Source organism: Muscardinus avellanarius (genome assembly GCF_963383645.1).
Source record: "Muscardinus avellanarius genome assembly, chromosome: 2".
Lineage (NCBI taxonomy): Eukaryota > Metazoa > Chordata > Mammalia > Rodentia > Gliridae > Muscardinus > Muscardinus avellanarius.
The window spans coordinates 190,631,493-190,650,978 of record NC_137787.1 but is presented as its reverse complement, the minus strand read 5'-3'; the positions used below and the strand labels follow the sequence as shown (position 1 = coordinate 190,650,978).

The 19,486-nt window shown below is 44.2% G+C and overlaps 1 protein-coding gene across 1 annotated transcript in view; it reads right to left on the bottom strand.

The window, feature by feature from the left end:
- Positions 1-9,076: 9,076 nt before the first annotated feature.
- The window catches only part of TM9SF2 (transmembrane 9 superfamily member 2), a gene marked incomplete at both ends in the record, with an annotated part of 48,665 nt that continues 38,255 nt past the window's right edge, over positions 9,077-19,486 (bottom strand). The window contains 6 exon segments of the mRNA XM_080689526.1: positions 9,077-9,144; positions 11,733-11,904; positions 12,920-13,031; positions 14,782-14,933; positions 17,723-17,882; positions 19,292-19,349. Of these exon segments, the coding sequence (XP_080545652.1) occupies positions 9,077-9,144; positions 11,733-11,904; positions 12,920-13,031; positions 14,782-14,933; positions 17,723-17,882; positions 19,292-19,349 (722 nt within the window).

Below are 19,486 nucleotides of genomic sequence, written 5' to 3'. Positions count from 1 at the left end.
AGATCTCCAAGGTCCATCAACTCTGTGCCACCTGCAGAACCCCTGGAGAGGGCTTTGGGCTGCCTGGATGGATGATACTGGACCACGAAGACTGAAAACCAGGCGGGGTCATTGGGACCCGAGCTTCTGGGCCGTGGGTGGAGCTGGTGGCTGCGGTCCTTCCTCTTCTGGGCAGCTTCCCTGGCAGCGTGGGGAGCACGTGCCTCCTTGCCCCTGCACCTGGAGCGCGCCCAGTGACGCTGGGCCTGGAGGGGCCACGCGTGCTTCTGCGTGCTCCTGCCCTGCTGCGGTCCCCGTGAGAAGAGCGAGGTGAGGATGTGTCAACACGACAGCTGTCTGTGAACTGGTTAGCAGAGCCTCACCACACCTAGATCTGCTGCTGGCAGCTGATGGACGACTCCCAGCTCCCACAAATGTCTGCTCAGACCACCTGGTCCACGGCATTTTGTCACAGTAGCCCAAGCTGAGACAATTCAAACCAGGGGTTTAGGGATGGCTTCCTTCTCATTTGTCCTTCACCCATAAGGTTGGATGGGAAATCACAGAGAGCTCTGAAAATGGTCAAGATGGACAAAGGAGATTTTTTTTTTTTGGTAGTACTGGGGATGGAACCCAGGTGCCTTCTAACTCTGGGCTACACTCCCAGACCTATTTAGTATTTTTATTTGGAAACAGGGTCTCTTAAGCCAGCAGAGGCTGGCTTCGAACCTGCGCGATCCTCCTGTCTCAGCCTCCCAAGTGTGAGGATTACAAGCGTGCACCACCATGCCCAGGGAAGATTTTTTTTTTTTTTTAGGTCCAGGGGATGGAACCCAAGGGCCCTCTACCTCTGGGATATACTCCCAGACCTATTTTATACTTTATTTGGAAACAGGGACTCACTAAGTTGCTGAGAGCCTCACTAAGTAGCTGAGGTTGGCTTTGAACCTACACGATCCTCCTGTCTCAGCCTCCCAAGTATTGGTATTACAAGTGTGTGCCACCACGCCCGGCAACAGAGATTTTTTTTTTTTTTTTTTTTTTTTGGTGGTACTGGGGTTCCTGGAAACCCTTCTACCTCCGGGCTACACTCCCAGACCTATTTTATACTTTTTTATTTTTGGAAACAGGGTCTTTTAAGCCAGTGTGGCTGGCTTCGAACCTGCACGATCCTCCTGTTTCTGCCTCCCAACCGCTGGGATTACAAGCGTGCACACCACGCCCGGCCAAAGGAGATTCTTAATGTGATTTTAGTAAAGTGCTGGGGGTTCCTACCAACTGTCCAGAATTATTGCCTCCTAAAGGGGCGAGGACACACATTTTATTGTCATTGATTGGACTAGTTTATAATTCTGAAAGATTGAGCCTGGAGTGGTGGGCACGCTTATAATCCCAGCATTTGGGAGGCTGAGACAGGAGGATTGCACAGGTTCGAAGTCAGCCTCAGCTACTTAGTGAGGCTCTTTGCAACTCAGCGAGACCCTGTTTCAAGAAATAAAGAATAAAAAAATAGGGCTGGGGCTATTGCTCAGAGATAGAATACCTCCGGGTTCCATCCTCAGTACTGCAAATAATAATAATAATAATAATAATAATAATAATAATAATAATGAAAGATCTTGTCTGCTTGGGTGTCGACACTCCCCTACACACACACACCACACACACACACCACACACACACACACACACACACACACACACACACACAACCAGTCTGGCAGAGATAAAAAAAAATAGGATTCACTCACTAGGTAGGAATAAGCCACACCGAGGCTTCCAAAATGCAGGATGCCAAGGTTTGGTGGTGAGGAACCTGCTCGCTCCATGCACGGCCAAGCCAGACTGCAGGCGGCACCGCGCAGGCAGCGGAAGGCAGGCTGTTTTGACAGGGAGTTTCTGAGCTCATTAGCAAAGGGCTGCACTTCTGGGTGGCAACAGATGGCCTGGGGTGAGGGACCCATCAGTTGGGATCTGCAAGGCCTTTCTCAGAGCTGCCGTTATCCTCCTGGCCTGCCTCTGGGTAGGTGGGATAGGGAGGGAGACATTTCCTCCTTAAATTCTTGAGCACACTCATTTCTCTTCCCTAACAGTTCTCAAAATGTGGCTTACACCAGTTTACGTATTTATTAAATATCAGAGGTGCCGTGTGTGTGCGTGTGTGCGTGTGTGTGTGTGTGTGCGTGTGTGTGTGTGTGTGTGTGTGTGTGTGTGTGTGTGTGTGGCGCTGGGAATGGAACCCCGGCACATTCTACCTCTGAGCTAAACCCCTAGCCCAATATTTTTATTCTTTATTTTTGAAACAGGGTCTCAGCAAGTTGTGGAGGGCCTCACTAAGTAGTAGCTGAGGCTGGCAGTGAACCCACATTCTCCAGTCTCAGCTTCCCAAGTACTGGGATTACAAGCGTGCACCACAAGCCGGACGTGGCGGCGCACACTTATAATCCCAGCATTCAGGAGGCTGAGACAGGAGGATCGTGGTTCGCGGCCAGCCTCAGCTACTACTTAGTGAGGCTCTCTGCAACTCAATGAGACCCTGTTTCAGGAAAAATAAAATAAAAAATAGGGCTGGGAGTGTAGCTTAGAGGTAAATGCCACTGGGTTCCATTCCCAGTACCGCTAAAAAAAAAAAAAAAAATTAATAATAATAAGGGCTGGGGATATAGTTCAGAGGTAGAACACCCCCAGGTTTAATTCCCAGCACATTTACTTAATTTTCTTTTTGGGGCCGATACTGGGAGGTTGAAAGCAGGGGAAACCAGGGCTCTTTACCTCCGAGCTACAGCCCCAGCCCTATTTTTAATTCTTTATTTTGAAACAGGGTTTCACTAAGTTGCAGAGGGCCTCACCAAGTAGCCGAGGCTGGCTGCAAACCTGCAGTCCTCCTGCCTCAACCTCCCAAGTACTGGGATTGCAAGCGTGTGCCACCACATTTGGCTTTACTTATTTTTGAAACAGGACCTAAGTTGCTGAGGCTGGCCTTGAAATTGCAATCCTCCTGCCTCGGCCTCCCAAATACCAGGATTACAGCCCCCTTTGCTCAGCTGAAAGTGCAATTTTTGAAAAGCTAACTGGAGATCACTGTTACCAGCTGTCGTCTCCAAAGGAGACCTTGGTGACTGCGGGGATAAAAGGAGTGTGACTTCATTCTACTAGAACCGTGCGCCCCGTATGTAGATGCCTATTCCAAAGGATACCTGAACTAATATAAATGTGAAGCTTCAAGTCGTGAACATGCCTGTTGAATGCTCTCTCCTAGAACTTTGAAATAAGGAGAAAGGCACTCTGCGATGGAAGCCCTCCCGCCCCCGCCCCGGCAGCTCTGCAGCTCTGCAAAATTCTTTTAAGGAGCAAGTGAGCGTGTGTGGGAGTTGAAAACGCCTTCAAGCGCCCCCTCCCCAAGTTTGACAGAAGTGTGGCAAGAAGGGCCATCTGTTTTGTTTGAAGCGGAGTGACCTCGCGTTCTGATTTCAATTAGCCTCTTCGTAGCTCTGCGCTCGGGCTGGTTCCATGGGTAACAGTTCAGTCTAAGTGTGGAGCGGAGCTGGCCAAGTCCTGCCAGTGCTGATTTGCTGGAACAACTGTCAATGAACGAGACCAAGTGCACAAGACGACGTTGCTGGATGCGCGTTAAAATGCACAATTCTATGGAATTAAAATAGCACGTTCTGGAATGGGAGAGCTAAACAAAATACGGAGATGGTGTCTTTAAGTCATTATTAATAATTGAAATATTTAGAAACCAATATCGCCTGTCATCTCAATTCCTAATTTTAGTCAACAAATATACACCTACTTATGAGAAGCACTGCTGCAGGGACCCGACTTCCCGGCCTGCCATGAGAGGTGCGCGCAGCCGCACGACCAGGCCCTGGCGGCGGCAGTGCCAGGAGGGAGCCTGACGTCTCTGATATTACTCACACCAACCAGGAACCCACCTTTGCCCTGACCACGATACAAGCCTCTCCTCTGATCTGAGTTGCGAGGATCAATCCATCAGTGCTGGGGATTGAACCCAGGGCATTCTATCTCTGAGCTATACCCCAGCCCTATTTTATTCTTTATTTTGAAACAGTCTAAGTTGTGAAGGGCCTCGTGAAGTAGCTGAGGCTGGCCTCAAACCCGCGATCCTCCAGTCTCATCCTCCCAAGTATGGGGATTACAAGTGTGTACCACCACGCCCGGCCTCACTCGGTGAGTCTCGCTGTCACTCTTGACTGCTCTTGTCTGAAAGTCTCCAATTAATTGTGCTTTGTGTAATGACCTATGACCTCCTAGAGGGCTCTTTAGCATGGTCAACACCATTCATGTGCCCTAGCCTAGTTTTTGCTAAAAATAAGAAGCAGGGCGTGGTGGCGCATGCTTGTATGTCAGTATTTGGGAAGCTGAGACAGGAGGACGGCAGTTCGTGGCCAGCTAGCGAGGCCCTTTGCAAGCAAGACCCTGTTTCAAAATAAAAATAAAAAATAAAAAATAGGGCTGGGGGTGTAGCTCAGAGGTAGAATGCCCCTGGGTTCCATCTCCAGTCACACACACACACACCCACCCAAAGGATACAGGCCTTTTTAGAGTGAGGTTTTCTTCTTTACAAAATAAACAGTCCACTATTAACTACAATGCAAATAACTATGGGTCCAAGAACAAAAGGAAACACAGTAACCAAAGGAGAGGACTAGACGGAAACAGAATGGAGCAGGCTGGAGAAATCAGCAGAATCCCAGAAGCCAAAGCAAGGTGCAGAAACAGTTTTCAGTCCTTAGACTTTAAATTAGCCGGCCACCACGCCCGCTTGTAATCCCCGCGCTTGGGAGGCGGAGACAGGAGGATCGCGGAGACAGGAGGATCGCGCAGGTTCAAAGCCAGCCTCAGCTGGCTTAAGAGACCCTGTTTCCAAATAAAATATAAATAGGTCTGTGGGAAGTATAGCCCGGAGGTAGAAGGGTTTCCAGGAACCCCAGTACCACCAAAAAAAAAAAAAGACTTTAAATTACATAGCTAAGGAGAAAACAAAGCAGAAACAGATAGGATTCTATCAAAGTAAAATGCATAATTTTTTACATTTAAGTCATATTGTATACAAAGAAATTAGGTCATCATCTATTTAGGCTATAGGAGAAAAAACACTAATTTGGGAAAATATTTTATTAATAACATAAATTACCGTGAAGTATAGGATTGATAGGCTATCCGTAAGCAAAAGGTGAGAAATTTATTCTGCTAGTAGACAGTATTCTGTTCATTAAAAACTGAAAGTATAAGCCAGGTATGGTGGTGCATGCCTATAATCACAGTACTTAGGAGGCTGAGACAGGAGAATTGCAAGTTGGAGACCAGCCTTAGCAACCTAGTGAAACTCTCAGCAACATAGCTAGATCCTGTTTCAAAAAGACCTCTGCGCGAGCCGGTGTGGTGGTGCACGCTTGTAATCCCCGCGCTTGGGAAGCTGAGACAGGAGGACCGCACAGGTTCGAAGCCAGCCTCGGCTACTTAGTGAGGCTCTCGGCAACTTAGTGAGACCCTGTTTCCAAAATAAAATATAAAATAGGTCTGGGAGTATAGCCCAGAGATAGAAAAGCCCCTGGTTCCACCCCCAGTGCCACAAAAAGAAAGAAAGAAAGAAAGAAAGAAAGAAAGAAAGAAAGAAAGAAGAAAGAAAGGGCATAGGGGTATAACTCGGGGGTAGAATACCACTGGGTTCAATCCCTAGTAACACACAGAAAAGAAAAAACAATTATGGGCTGGGTAGTGTGGCTCAGTGATACAGTGCTTGTCTTGTATGTGCAAAGTCCCAGGTTCCAACCCCAGCATTTAAAAATTAAAACCCCAAAGCAGGCGGTTGTCATTTGGACTAGAATGTCCCCCAAGGTCTCGTGTTGGTGGCTTGGTCCCAGGGCAGCACTGTTCACATTTGGGGCTTCTGGTAAGTAAAAGAATCACGAGGGCTCTAACCACATCAGTGCATTCAACCATAGCCAGTGGCCCGAGGAGCCGGCTCAGGTAACGATCGCGGGATTCCGCAAAACCACCAGTCTGTCCAGCAAGCAGACGGCTACTGCAGGAGACAGAGGCGATGGCTATAAAAACCAGAGTGAAACTAAACCCAGACGACCAGGTGAGACTAGGCCAAGACGGAGCAGGTGGAACATAACCTTACTGGGCGGGCAGAAGAGGGACCACAGGGCGCTGACAGAGCAGTTTACAGGCCAAGGATGGACATGCAGCCTCTCCTACCCTAGGAGCAGAACACGCAGAGATACGTGGAAACAGTGGCTTGAGATTCTAGGCAGGTGACTCGGGCCTCGGCTCTGAGAAACACCGCTTTTGGGATGAGGCTTCCAGGAGAGACTGGGTGTCATCAATAACCTGGCAAAATCCAGGCTACAAAGTGGTAGAAGATGAGATGGCATCAGAGACCAGCAGACCTCAGGCTCTTGAGAAGGAAGTGTGGCCAAGACGGATGAGCAAACGAAGGAGAGAAGGGAGAAACGGGTCAGAGGATTTTTATTTTTCTTAAGCCTAACAGAAAGTTGGACATATTTAAAAACAGAGCCGGGCACGGTGGTGCATGTTTGTAATTCCAGTACTTGGGAGGTTGAGATGGGAGGACTGCAGGTTCAACACCAACCTCAGCAATTTAGCGAGACCCTGTTTCCAAATATGAAATTCAATTAGCCGGGAGGTGGTGGTTTAGCCATTGGAGGAATGCCTGTGGGTCCCATCCCTACTAAAACAAAACAGAGAACAAGGAGAGGGAGGATCTGAACACACAGAAGGGAAAGCTGAAAAAATATGGGAGCCACCCAGGAGCAGAGAGAAAGGACAGATAAGGGTGGAGTCAAGTGTGGGGTGACGGCACTGAGGGACCAAGAACTGGGAGATGCCAGCCAGCCAGGGTGCTGCCTGAAAGGCTGGGTGGCCTGGGGGTGTTTGGGGTGGTGGCACACGCCTGTAATCCCGCTGGGGAGGCTGAGACAGGAGGATCACAGGAGTTTAGCTTGGAAGTAGAACCCCTTGGGTTCAAGCCCCGTTAACAACCACAACATGGTTCTGGGCAACAAGACCAGCTGCAAACAGTGTGCTTTAGTGATCAGGTCAGTCCTGCAAAATAGCTAGATTTTCAGAAACCCCAGGGACAAAAAGAAGGGGCTAACAGGCGCTAACAGGATATCTGTGATGTTTCCTGTCATTTCTTCCAGCTGACAGCTCACAAAAGACATTGCCCTGGGGTTCTGGAATGCTAGCTCCGCCTCCCGATGCAACACGACTCGGCCTTTCCTAGGGCCACCTGCACATGCATAAGCCATATTTATTTATTTGGAAACAGGGTCTCACTAAGTTGATGAGAGTCTCACTACCTGCTGAGGCTGTCCTCCTCCTGTCTCCGCCTCCCAAGTACTGGGATTAAAAGCATGTGCTACCTACCACGCCTGGCTACTGACTGATTTTAATCACTAATTGTTCACTGGAGTTAACGTAAAAAAACCCTCGACTGTGACCCAATAAAGCAAAAGTGGTATCTAAATTAAGAGTTTAAGTAAAACCTTCCTTTGTTTAGCTGAATGGTACCTGTTATAGTGCAAAAGACCTAAAACTAAAATAGAAAGGAACTTTTAAATCCTGTATGTGAGGTTAAAAATAACTAGACCCCTAACAGGTCAGTTTTTCTTTTTGGTTGCGGGGATTGAGCCCAGGGACATTCTACCTCCAAGTTACATTCTGGCCCTTTTTTCTATTTTAAAACAGGGTCCCACTAAGTTCCGAGGGTGGCGTCAAACCTGTGATCCTCCTCTCAACTTCCCAAGTACTGGGATTACAGGTGCGTGCCATCACGCCTGGCTAGTATATTTAGTTAAACAATGATGTAAAATTATATTTAGTAAGAACCCAAAAACATATAAACAACAGCTAGTAGTTTTAGTTTTAAGTTTAATGACAATTTCTGATTTGTTCTCATAAGCAACAAGCAGGCCCCTTAATACAAATGAATATTCTCATAGATATAAGCAGATCTCTGAAATCATCTCAAATTTCTATTTTCTACATAAATAGATTTCAGTTAGGTCAATTTGAAAAAGCAATGATATAACTCTAAGAAAAAATTATTTGTGAACTCCAAATAAAAACAGTATCATCATAAAGATGAAGATATGATAGTCACTGCTAATGTATTATAGATCATAAAACCTGACTTGAAAAAAAGAAAAAGCCAGGAATATAAAATCCTTAGTGACAGCGGTTATGTAAGGCCCACAATAAGTTCTAGACTTACATCATTTATCTCACTAGATATGCAGGACTGAAATTTCTGTTACTGTTTCACAGACTGAAATTTCATTTAGTTCAAAACTCAGGAAGTGTTAACATTAACAAAATTCGAGAAAATCTGATAAAACAGTATAAATCCTCTTAAAACACCACTGGTAAGTAGATTTGTACTTACAGATCCAAGGGCTCTCCTTGAACACTTAACAGGGAATGATGCGACGGAGACATTTTTACAATATTTATTAAGATAACAAATGTATAAATTGAAAGACTCAGAGGCACATAGTTTAAAAGGCCAATACCATGGGAATGATGAAGTCAACACAAGACAGGAAGAAGGTCTGAACAGTCACGACCAGTACAAGGTTTCTAAAGCCACATCCCCAGTGAACACACAGGAATCATCCTTCAAAATTGCCATGATAAAAAGTTATTTCCTTCAAAGAAAAATAATTCTTTCCACCTACCGAGCCTAGAAAATCCTATTTACAATGAACTGTCCTGCATTTCATCAGTATTACGGCCTCCTCTGGTTCTGCCATTAGAATTGAAAACTTTATAGCTATTGTATTTACAAATGCACATAATATTTAAACTTGCTCTTCTTTGAGAACAACTGAATATATACTTAATCAAATCACAATACAAATGCTTTAGTGTTGAAAACACATTTTGTAGGGACAGGTGTATGGGAAGAGGTGTATTTGGAAGTATGCTGTTTTTGAAGGATTACTAGGCCAATAAGTCTGATAAAACTCAAGGTAGTCACGAAAACAGGTCTTTGTTGGTGAAGAATTTAATTTATTTGTTTTCACTGGACACACTGGGCTTCCTCAGTCAACTTTCACCACACTGTATATTTTGGTAACAAACCAAAAGCATGCAAAGAAGCCGATTGTTCCTAGGAAAGAAAAAAACACAGATAAACCTCTTTGCAAAGAAAGTTTATAATTTTTACTAAAATTCAGATTTAAAATGACTAGTTCCTTTTAAAAAGTCACAAAACTATAAACTATTACCGGCCAGGGAAATATACTACAGATTCATGAGCTTTTTCAAAAAATATAAAATCACTTCAAATTTCTTACAAAAAGTGATAACATTTTTATCCAGTTATAATTCCTGAGCTCTCCATAATATAAACTATTTACTATATACAAGACAAAACTTAAAAATGAAAAGGATGCCAAATTTTCTTTCTTATTTAACAATATTTCATTCTAAATGGAAACTGCTACTATTTTTTCAAGGTATGAGAATACTCTAAATATAATGTCTGTCAAGACTAATTAGACATATTTCCCCAGAGTTGGTAACTTCAGTTGTAAATTTAATGACAATGTCGGGTTAATTTAATATGCAGCAAGCGAGAGCCCCCTAACAGGAACACATAGCTTTATAGCTGCTGTATTCACAAATGCAATAGTTAAGCCTGCTCTTCACTGAGACTAACTGAACATATACTTAATCAAATCATAGCACAAATGCTTTAGTGTTATCAGGAGTTAGTTAAGCTTTCATTTCTACATATTCATGTACGGACACACAAACACAGTGGCACAAAAATATTAATTCCTTGTCTTATAGACTTTTAGGTAAGATTTATGGCTGTGGACCTGAGTACATAACATCAAGATACATATCCCAAGCCCAGCTTGGTTGATGGCTTGGAACCCGGAGCCGACAAGCACCTGCAGCCAGGCCCACACTGAGCACTTCACCTACCGAGAGCTTGTCCTATCACCAGGGACGCAAAAGCAACGACACTGGTTTTCTTTTTTTTTTTCTTTTTGGCTACTACACTTCTTCATATAACATACAAGATAATATTAAAGTTTTTTTTTTTTTTTTGCGGTACTGGGGATGGGAAGCTAGGCATGTTCTACCTCCAAGCTCCAAGCCACACCCCCAGCCCTATTTTTTATTATTTTTTTTGAAACAGGGTCTCACTGAGTTGCAAAGAGCCTCACTAAGTAGTAGCTGAGGCTGTCCTCGGACCATGTCCCCCCATCTCAGCCTCCCAAATGCTGGGATTACAAGTGTGAGCCACCACGCCTGGCTAATATTAAAGTTTTAAATGTGCAATTTGTACAATACTACTTTTTTATGACAAAGAGAGACCCATAATTTTGTTTGTTTAGTCGCTCACTATATAACCAAGCACACAAAGGGATCTGAGATACACAAAACACTTGCCAATTCAACCTAAGATGGCTCCAAAATTCAAATGACAAAATTTACACAGATACAGATCAAATAAATGTCACTATGGTGTACATAACATCCCATCAGGCACTTGGGTTGCAAAGTGGAGATTCAGGCACCAAGTGTCCTGCTGTCTCCTCTCTCCATTCTCACGCTCTTCACTGAGCAGCAATGACTTCTGCTCATTTCCTTCTTTCGTTTTCCCCCGTGGTTCTGGCGATTGAGCCTCCGGGAGGGGGGCATCCTACCTCCGAGGCACACCCCAGCCCAATTTTTAATCCTTTATTTTTGATATAGGGTCTAAGTTGAGGAGAGCCTCACTAAACAGCTGAGGCTGGCCAAGAACCCAGATCCTCCTGTCTCAGCCTCCCAGGTACGAGGATTACAAGCGTGCGCCACCACACATGGCTTCTTTTTTCCCATTCTTGAAGAAAAAAGAAAGACTATATGAGCAACTCAGAAGTCAGTGGGCAGTGAGCAGGTGTGGTTGTGCATGCTTGTAATCCCAGTGTTTGGGAGGCCAAGAAAGGAGGAATGTGGGTTTGCAGGTAGCCTGAGCTACTCCGTGAGGCCCTTTGCAATGTGAAGACCCTGTTTCAAAATAAAGGATAAAAAATAGCTCAGAGGTAGAATGCACCTGGGTTCCATTCTCAATACCGGAAAAAAAAGGAGCGGGCATGGTGGTTTGTAATCTCAGCATTCAGGAAGCTGAGAAAGGAGCCTCAATGAGACCCTGTTTCAAGATAGAGAATAACAAAGTAGGGCTGGAGGTGTAGCTTGGAGGTAGAATGTCCCTGGGTTCCATCTCCAGCACCACAAACAAACAAACAAAATAAAGCCGGGCATTGTGGCGCACGCTTGTAATCCCCGCGCTTGGGAGGCGGAGACAGGAGATCTCTCTGGTTCGAAGCCAGCCACACTGGCTTAAGAGACCCTGTTCCAAATAAAAATATAAAATAGGTTTGGGAGTGTAGCCCAGAGGTAGAAAGGCTTCCAGGAACCCCAGTACCACACACATAAAAATAACCCACCAAGGCCCCGGGCAAGCCAGGAGCACAGCAGCCCGGGCCGCACTCGCACCTCGAGGCCCGGTCGCGCCCTCTTCCCTTGGCTATGTTTTATCGCCTTGGTTTACTGAGCTGCTATACTCCAAGGTGGGCACATCAGACAATGCTGAGTTGTACTGAGAGCATGAGGAGCGGAAACCCTGGCGGGCTTTGTAAAGTGAAATATTTATGAATTATTTGTCTAAAAACTTACAAGCTAACACTATTCATTTCTTACCTGTAAAAAGAAAGAAGATCAAAACCATTATCATGGTATAACCAAAGTACAGAATTGTACTTGCTGTTCCTGTGATCTGCAGTTTTGAAAAGAAGTAGTGTATTGCATATACTAGGAAGTAGACTGCAGTGAAGCCGCTAGTGAGGAAGGATCGCCACTGCCAGTGATAATCCTAGGGAGAAAGGAAAACAAGCTTAAGAGCAACAATCACCTTCCCACTGACTGCACAGTCCCACCGCGTTAAAGCGCCAAGAACACCTCCCATCTGTCCTGAAGTGACTTAAAAACTGGCTAAAACATGGGAGGAAATATTAAAACAGCTTATGAATATTAAAGCATTAGGCTATGTTTCAAAATTTGATTCCTGAAGAAAAGCAACATGTAACAGTTTATTTATATAGTTCTGAGTTTATTTCACAGGCTGAGACAGGAGGACTGAAGATTCAGGGCCAGTGTCCACTAACTCTGTGAGACTCTACCTTAAAATAAAAAATTTAAAATGGGCAGGGGATATAGCTCCGTGGTAGAGCACCCCTGGGTTCAATGTGCACTGCTGCCATATATGTAACTCTTTAAAATCTAACTATCAAAACTTAGTCATGGATTTTCCTACTTATTCACTTTTACCAACTTTTCAGATTCTAGAAACATTTACAAGAATATCAATTTTTAAGTCAGAGAGAAATAATAGTTAATGTAAAAAATTTAGCACAACATGTTAGTTGCAGGAAATTAACATTCTAAAATCTCTAAATAGTCGGGCGTGGTGGTGCACGCTTGTCATCCCAGTGCTTGGGGGGAGGCTGAGACAGGAGGATCGCATGGGTTCGAAGCCAGCCTCAGCTACTTAGTGAAGCTCTCAGCAACTTAGTGAGACCCTGTTTCCAAATAAAATATAAAATAGGTCTGGGGGAATAGCACGGAGGTAGAAAGCCTCTGGGTTCCACCCCAGTACCACATAAATAAATAAATAAATAAATAAATAAATAAAATCTCTAAATACACTGAGTTGGGGTATTATTTTAATTCATTCCCAAGGAAGGCTACATTTAATTTAGGAATACAGGTCAATTTCTATCATAATAAATACGCACCTACAGAAATATCAATTATTAAATATTAATCATTCACAATGTAATATGCCAAAATTACAAATCCCGTCAATGCATTAGCATTCACATACGCACCTCTGCACACAGGTGGAAATAGCAAAGGAGGACGGTGGCTTCGGAGCACGTAATAACCAGAATGACAAACACCAGGAACAGGAAGCCGAACATGTAGTACATCTGGTGGGACCTGCGGGGAAGCACGCCGAGCTGAGACTGGGCCCTGACACGGGAGGCGGCACCATCTATTCTCTTATCCTGAACTCAGGCCTGCTCTTTGACCACACTAATTAAACAAGAGAAACTTTCATAGGTTGAGATGGTGAAGGGGTGGGTGGCCCCAGAAAGAAGAGTATGGAGATGTCACTGGGTTTTGCCTTTCTGCTCAGAAATAACTGGAAACTCCTATTCATCCAAATATGGTTATAGTTTACTTGTCGACTGGTGGGAAAAAAACATTTAATAAAAATTTAATGAAAAGACAGCAAAACTAGCTGGGCGTGGTGGTTCACGCTTGTAATCCTGGAGCTTGGGAGGCTGAGACAGGAGGATCGCACAGGTTTGAAGCCAGCCTCAGGTACTGAGTGAGGCTCTCAGCAACTTAGTGAGACCCTGTTTCCAAAATAAAGTATAAAATAGGTCTGGGAAAAGCCAGGTGTGATGGTGCACGCTTGTAATCCCCGCACTCGGGAAGCTGAGACAGGAGGACTGCACAGGTTTGAAGCCAGCCTCAGCTATTTAGTGAGGCTCTCAGCAACTAAGTGAGACCCGGTTTCCAAATAAAATATAAAATAGGTCTGGGAGTATAGCCCGGAGGTAGAAAAGCCCCTGGGTTCCACCCCCAGTACCACCACAAAAAAAAAAAAAAAAAAAAGTCATGCTAGTACATATGGTTTCTAATCATGTATGAAACATTTAGTTGAATGTGGAAAAAAAAAAAGTATAGTAATCAGGAAAGAACAACGTCCTACTCATTAAAAAGCTCTAATTTAGCCGGGCATGGTGGCGCCCATTTGTAATCCCCGCACTTGGGAAGTGGAGACAGGAGGATCGCACATCATCGAAGCCAGCCTCGCTGGCATAAAAGACGCTGTTTCTAAATTAAAAAAAAAAAAAAAAAAATATATATATATATATATATAAAATAGGTGTCTGGGAGTGTAGCCTGGAGGTAGAAGGATTTCCAGGAACCCCAGTACCACAAAAAAAACCAAAAAAACTCTAATTTAGTTTTAGTTTTATGCCACCTTAAATCTCCGTACTTTCTGTACCATGTCAGTGTAGCTCCAAATCACCATAAGAAGAAATCAGAGGTTGGGTGTGGTGATGCACGCTTGTAATCCCAGTACTCGGGAGGCTGAGATAGGAGGATCGCAGATTCAGTGCCAGCCTCGGCTACTTAGTGAGGCCCCATTTCAAAATAAAGAATTAAAAACAGGGCTGGGGGTGTAGCTCAGAGGTAGAATGCCCCTGGGTTGCATCTCCAGTACCGCAAAAAAAAAAAAAAAAAAAAAAAAAAAAAAAAGGAACCAGAGACTGCAGGCACCTGGAGCCTGGAAAGGCCCCAGAGCCACACCATCCAGTTCTGCTCCATCCTCCTCTCTGGGGCAGTCCAGGCTACCTGACTTCCTGTCGCCGGCATTAGCTACTTGGGCTCCAAGCCTCTCCGCCACCTCTGTACAACGGGGGCATCCTTAGAGAACTCTGAAAATTAAGTCTTAGAAATGAGGTGGGAACCAAGCCTTCAGTTAATATCAGCTGTTATCAGTATTATTCTTTCTCCTACAGAAAATATAAAATAACCTTTGGCTCTTACAATTTTTGGTTACTAGGGAACTGTTTACATTTAGAAAATACGAACTAATCCATATAAACAAAGAAAAAGCAAGCATTACATATAATGGTAACAAAAAAAAAAGAGGACTCTGTCCTTAGCTTACCAAATGCTATTCAGAATGAAGAAAAGCTGTATGAAGATGCAGCCAAAGGGCAAAATCCCTCCCATGACAATGCCGGGCAAAGGCTTTGTGTAGAAGGACTGCTCAGGAATCTGGCGTGGAATCTGATTGGTTCGAACTGGGTGTTCAATGGCCTTCAGTACAAGAAAGAAATGACTCATAATTGCATATCTATTTTTAAAATTCTTCTCCGTAAGATCATTTGCCTGCTTTTTCTCTGCTCCATGCTGACACTAATGGCAATGAAAGTCTACTTAAGTCATCCAGCTGAAATTTGTATTTAGAAGCACTGAACCGGACACCATCAGGTACAATACTCCGCTGTGTCCTGGAACAAGTCAACACTGTTTCCAGTAGTTACCAGACTAATGGCTTTAGACAGAGTAAGAAACACAGGGAAATGGCATGGAAGAGACACCCGGAAAATGACAGCCAGTAAAAAGGCAGAATTAGGCTTTTCGCTTTAATTATATACTTACAATAAGAAACAGACTGGTTCTGAAATTTCCGTCAATGCTTTTTAATTGGAGATAAGCAATGACATCTTTATCACTCAATTTTACTAAGCCTCGAGAACACGAAGAGGACAAATGCTACATATGAGATTTTATGACTATACGGTGCTGCTGCTGCTAATGTTAAATATTCTCCTTTCCACCCCACCCCTTGTGTAATGGGGATTCAACTGAGGGGTGCTCTACCACTGAACTACATTCCCAGACCTTTAAAAATTTATTTTCAAGCTGGGTGTGGGGGTGCATGCTTGTAATCCCAGTACTTGGGAGGCTGAGATGGGAGGATCGCAGGTTCGAGGACAGCCTCAGCAACCTAGTGAGCCCTGTTTCCAAATAGGAAATAAAATCAGCCTGGGTATGCAGCTCGGAGGTAGAATGCCTTTGGGTTCTACTCCCAGTACCGCAAAAGCAAAACAAAACCCAAAACTTTATGTTAGACAGGGTCTTGCTAAGTTGCCCAGCTGGCCTCCGACTTGCAAGCCTTCTGCCTTGGCTTCCTGAATAGCTGGGATTCAGGTATGCACCACCATGGCTGGCAACACTTAGCATTTTTGTTGCAATAACACTCCCACAGATCAGATTTACTTTACATGTACATAGAATCAATCTTCAATATGTATAGTTTTAAACTTTTAACCAACATAGGTTTAGAATTTTAAGTACTTAATTCACATAATTAAAAATTCAAACTGTTGGTTCACTCTCTATAGAGATTTTAAGTCATACATTAAACAAAATTCCAAAGAATTAAAAAATCTTTTAGCAGCCCGGCAGGACAGGTGCAGTGGCGTCTACTCCAGTCTCTGCCCTGTCATTCCAGGTCCCTCTCACAAAGCACGGCCCGCTGCCATGCTGTGTATGGGGATGGAGCCAGGGCCGCACAGAGGCCAGCACCGAGCACGGAGCCCCACCCTGAGCCCCGCTATGCCATTTCCTTCAGCTTTGTTGACTTAAGACTTTCAGGGAAGAGCAGGGAGAGTAGGAGGGAAGACACTGATGTGATAGAATACATTTCTACTGTCCTCCTAGCCTGAGAGTGGAAGGAGGCGACAGAGGTGAGGATGGCAGCCTGGCGGGAGGGAGGGGAGCGGAGAGAAGCTGAGCCTGGACTGCGTTCTCCTTTCAAGCCACACACCAGCAGCAAGCACACAGATTTACTGCAAGGCCAGGCATCACACCGAGTGCTACTCTTACTGTGAAGTCTCTTTTCTTACAGCTTCACTTTCTAATCCTAAGTACTGTGTACTAGGAACACATATTGCTTAGAGAAACACACACATTTTAGATTAAAAAGGAAACATTTAATATCAAAATTTCAAAAGTTTATACCAACATTTCTTTCCCAATTAATCTCTATTAGCTTCTACTTACTTAAAAAAGTCTGAAATCTAAGCTTACATCTGTAACATCTCTCGACTCATTCCTAAGATCAGCATTTTAAAAGCCAGGTGTGGTGACACAGGCCAATAATCCCAGTACGTGGGAGGCTAATGCAGGAGGATCGCATGACTGAAGCCAGCTTCAGCAACAGGGAGACCCTGGTCTCAAATAAGAAAGGGCTGGGGGTGTAGCTTGGAGGCAGAATGCCTCTGGGGTCAAAGAAATCTAGATTCGCACAGGACAAGCTTATTATCTCATAGATTTTTTTTTTTTTTTTTTGCGGTGCTGGGGATGAAACCCAGGATATTCTACCTCCCTGTTACACACACACCCAGCCCCTATTTTTTATTCTTTATTTTAAAACACAGTCTCACTGAGTTGCAAAGGGCCTAAGTAGCTGAGGCTATCCATGAATCATGATCCTCCTGTCTCTGCCTCCCAAATTCTGGGATTACAAGTGTGCACCACCACACCCGGCTCTTAAAATACTTTTTTTTTTTTTTTTTTTTTTTGGTGGTACTGGGGTTCCTGGAAGCCCTTCTACCTCTGGGCTACACTCCCAGACCTATTTTTATATTTTTTATTTGGAAACAGGGTCTCCTAAGCCAGCGCATGCGGCTGGCTTTGAACCTGCATGATCCTCCTGTCTCTGCCTCCCAAGCGCGGAGATTACAAGCGTGCGCCACCACGCCGGGCCTTAAATTTTTTTTTTTTTTTTTTTTTTTTTTTTGCGGGTCTGGGGATGGAACCCAGGGGCATTTGACCTCCGGGCTACACCCCCTGCCCTATTTTTTATTCTTTATTATTTTGAAACCGGGTCTCACTGAGTTGCAGAGGGCCTCACTAAGTAGCTGAGGCTGTCCGCGAACCGCGATCCTTCAGGTCTCAGCCTCCCGAATGCTGGGATTACAAGCGTGCGCCACCACGCCCGGCTCTTAAAATACTTTTTATGGAATCTTTCAAGGTGGCATATGCTAATTTCCACAGCTGAAATTCTCTTGAATAAATGAACACTATAATATACTTACATTCTTCTTAAAACCAAAATATGCACCAATAAACGTCAAAGGCACAGATATGCAGAACCAAAGGCCCAATATGGCAACCAGGGTGCCAAAAGGAATGGCTGCTGAGGACCCTTCTCCCCAGAGGATGAGGTTCATTATGAAGAAGTCAGCAAACACGATCCTGGAGACACAACAGACTTTTGGGTAAAACCAGACTTAGAAGCAAAATGAAGCCGTAACCATAATATATAGTTAATACTGCACCTTTGTGTTTTAGGATATAAACAAGGAAGGCAGAATTGCCGAGCCACAGGATCTGGGAGATTTTGCCTGACGAATCCCTGTTAGCGTATCAAGGTTACCCCTATATGTTTTCACTTGCTTTCCTAGCGACAACTGCGGGGGCATTGGTGGCTGTGACTTTTCCTGTCCCACCTTCTGACTTGTGGTTGTAGCCAGGGCCTCTCTTTCCTTTGGACTGCATGTCTTTTGCAAAGTCATAGATGTGAGTTATTTCTATACTTCAGTCACTAATTCCTCATTATATCTCTTGCACTCCCAGTGTGTGGCTTTTTCTGAACATCGGAATGCATGTAAATATCCTTTCAGCTTGTCTTCTGAGCAAATTTAAAAAAATATAGCTAAGCCCGGCGTGGTGGTGCACGCTTATAATCCCAGCATTCAGGAGGCTGAGACTGGAGGATGGCAGTTTGGGGACAGCCTCAGCTACTTAGTGAGGCCCTCTGCAACTCAGTGAGACCCTGTTTCAAAAAAAAAAAAAAAAATAGGGCAGGGGGTGTATCTCGGAGGTTGAATGCCCCTGGGTTCCATCTCCAGACCCGCAAAAGAAAAAAATTAATTAATTAATAAAAAAAAATATATATATAGCTATAACCATGTGTGGTGGTGCACGCTTGTAATCCCAGCCCTTGGGAAGCAGAGACAGGAGGATCACACGGGTTGGAAGCCAGCCTCAGCTACTAAGTGAGGCTATCAGAAACTTAGTGAGACCCTGTTTCCAAATAAAATATAAAATAGGTCTAGGAGTATAGGCTGGAGGTAGAAAAGCCCCTGGGTTCCACCCCCAGTACCACAAAAATAAATAAATAAATAAATAAATAAATAGCTATAATCATACATGATTACTTCAACATACTCCCTCTGTCAATCTTTCTCCTGGATCCCTGGATCGATCCCTGGAGTCCTGCATATGCTAAGCTTGTGCTTTAACCACTGAGCAATCCTCCCCACCCCCACCCCAGCCCCACAGTTTTCAAATACATCGCCTCTCCCTCCTTTATCTTTATGTACCTTAGTTAAGGGAGCAAATTTTTCCTAACCTGGGATCATGAAGATACTCTTTTACATTTTTGTTCAATCATTCTGCCTGTTACATTAAGGTTCGAATCTACCAGAAGCTGGTTGTGTGTATGTAATATAAGAACAAATTTAGCCCTTCACTTAATGAGCGGTCCCAGCATCGCTCATTTAACAGTTCCTCTGGCTTGTGAAGCCACAGCATGCTTCCATGAAGAAGGGTTTGTTACTATATGACTATGCTGACAATTAGTTATTAAAAATTTCACTTACCCAGGACAAAGAAATGATGTCAGTAAAACATTTGTTTTCCACTTCTCACCTCCAAAGGCTGTAAAAGAAAACAAAAGCAATATAAATGCAGATTCTCTTTAAAGCAAACCAAATATTCGAGCCTGGCATTTGCTAAGCTGTCAGGCAGCAGTGGCTACTCATTCCTAGAAGATGATCCTAGCGAATGTGCCATGG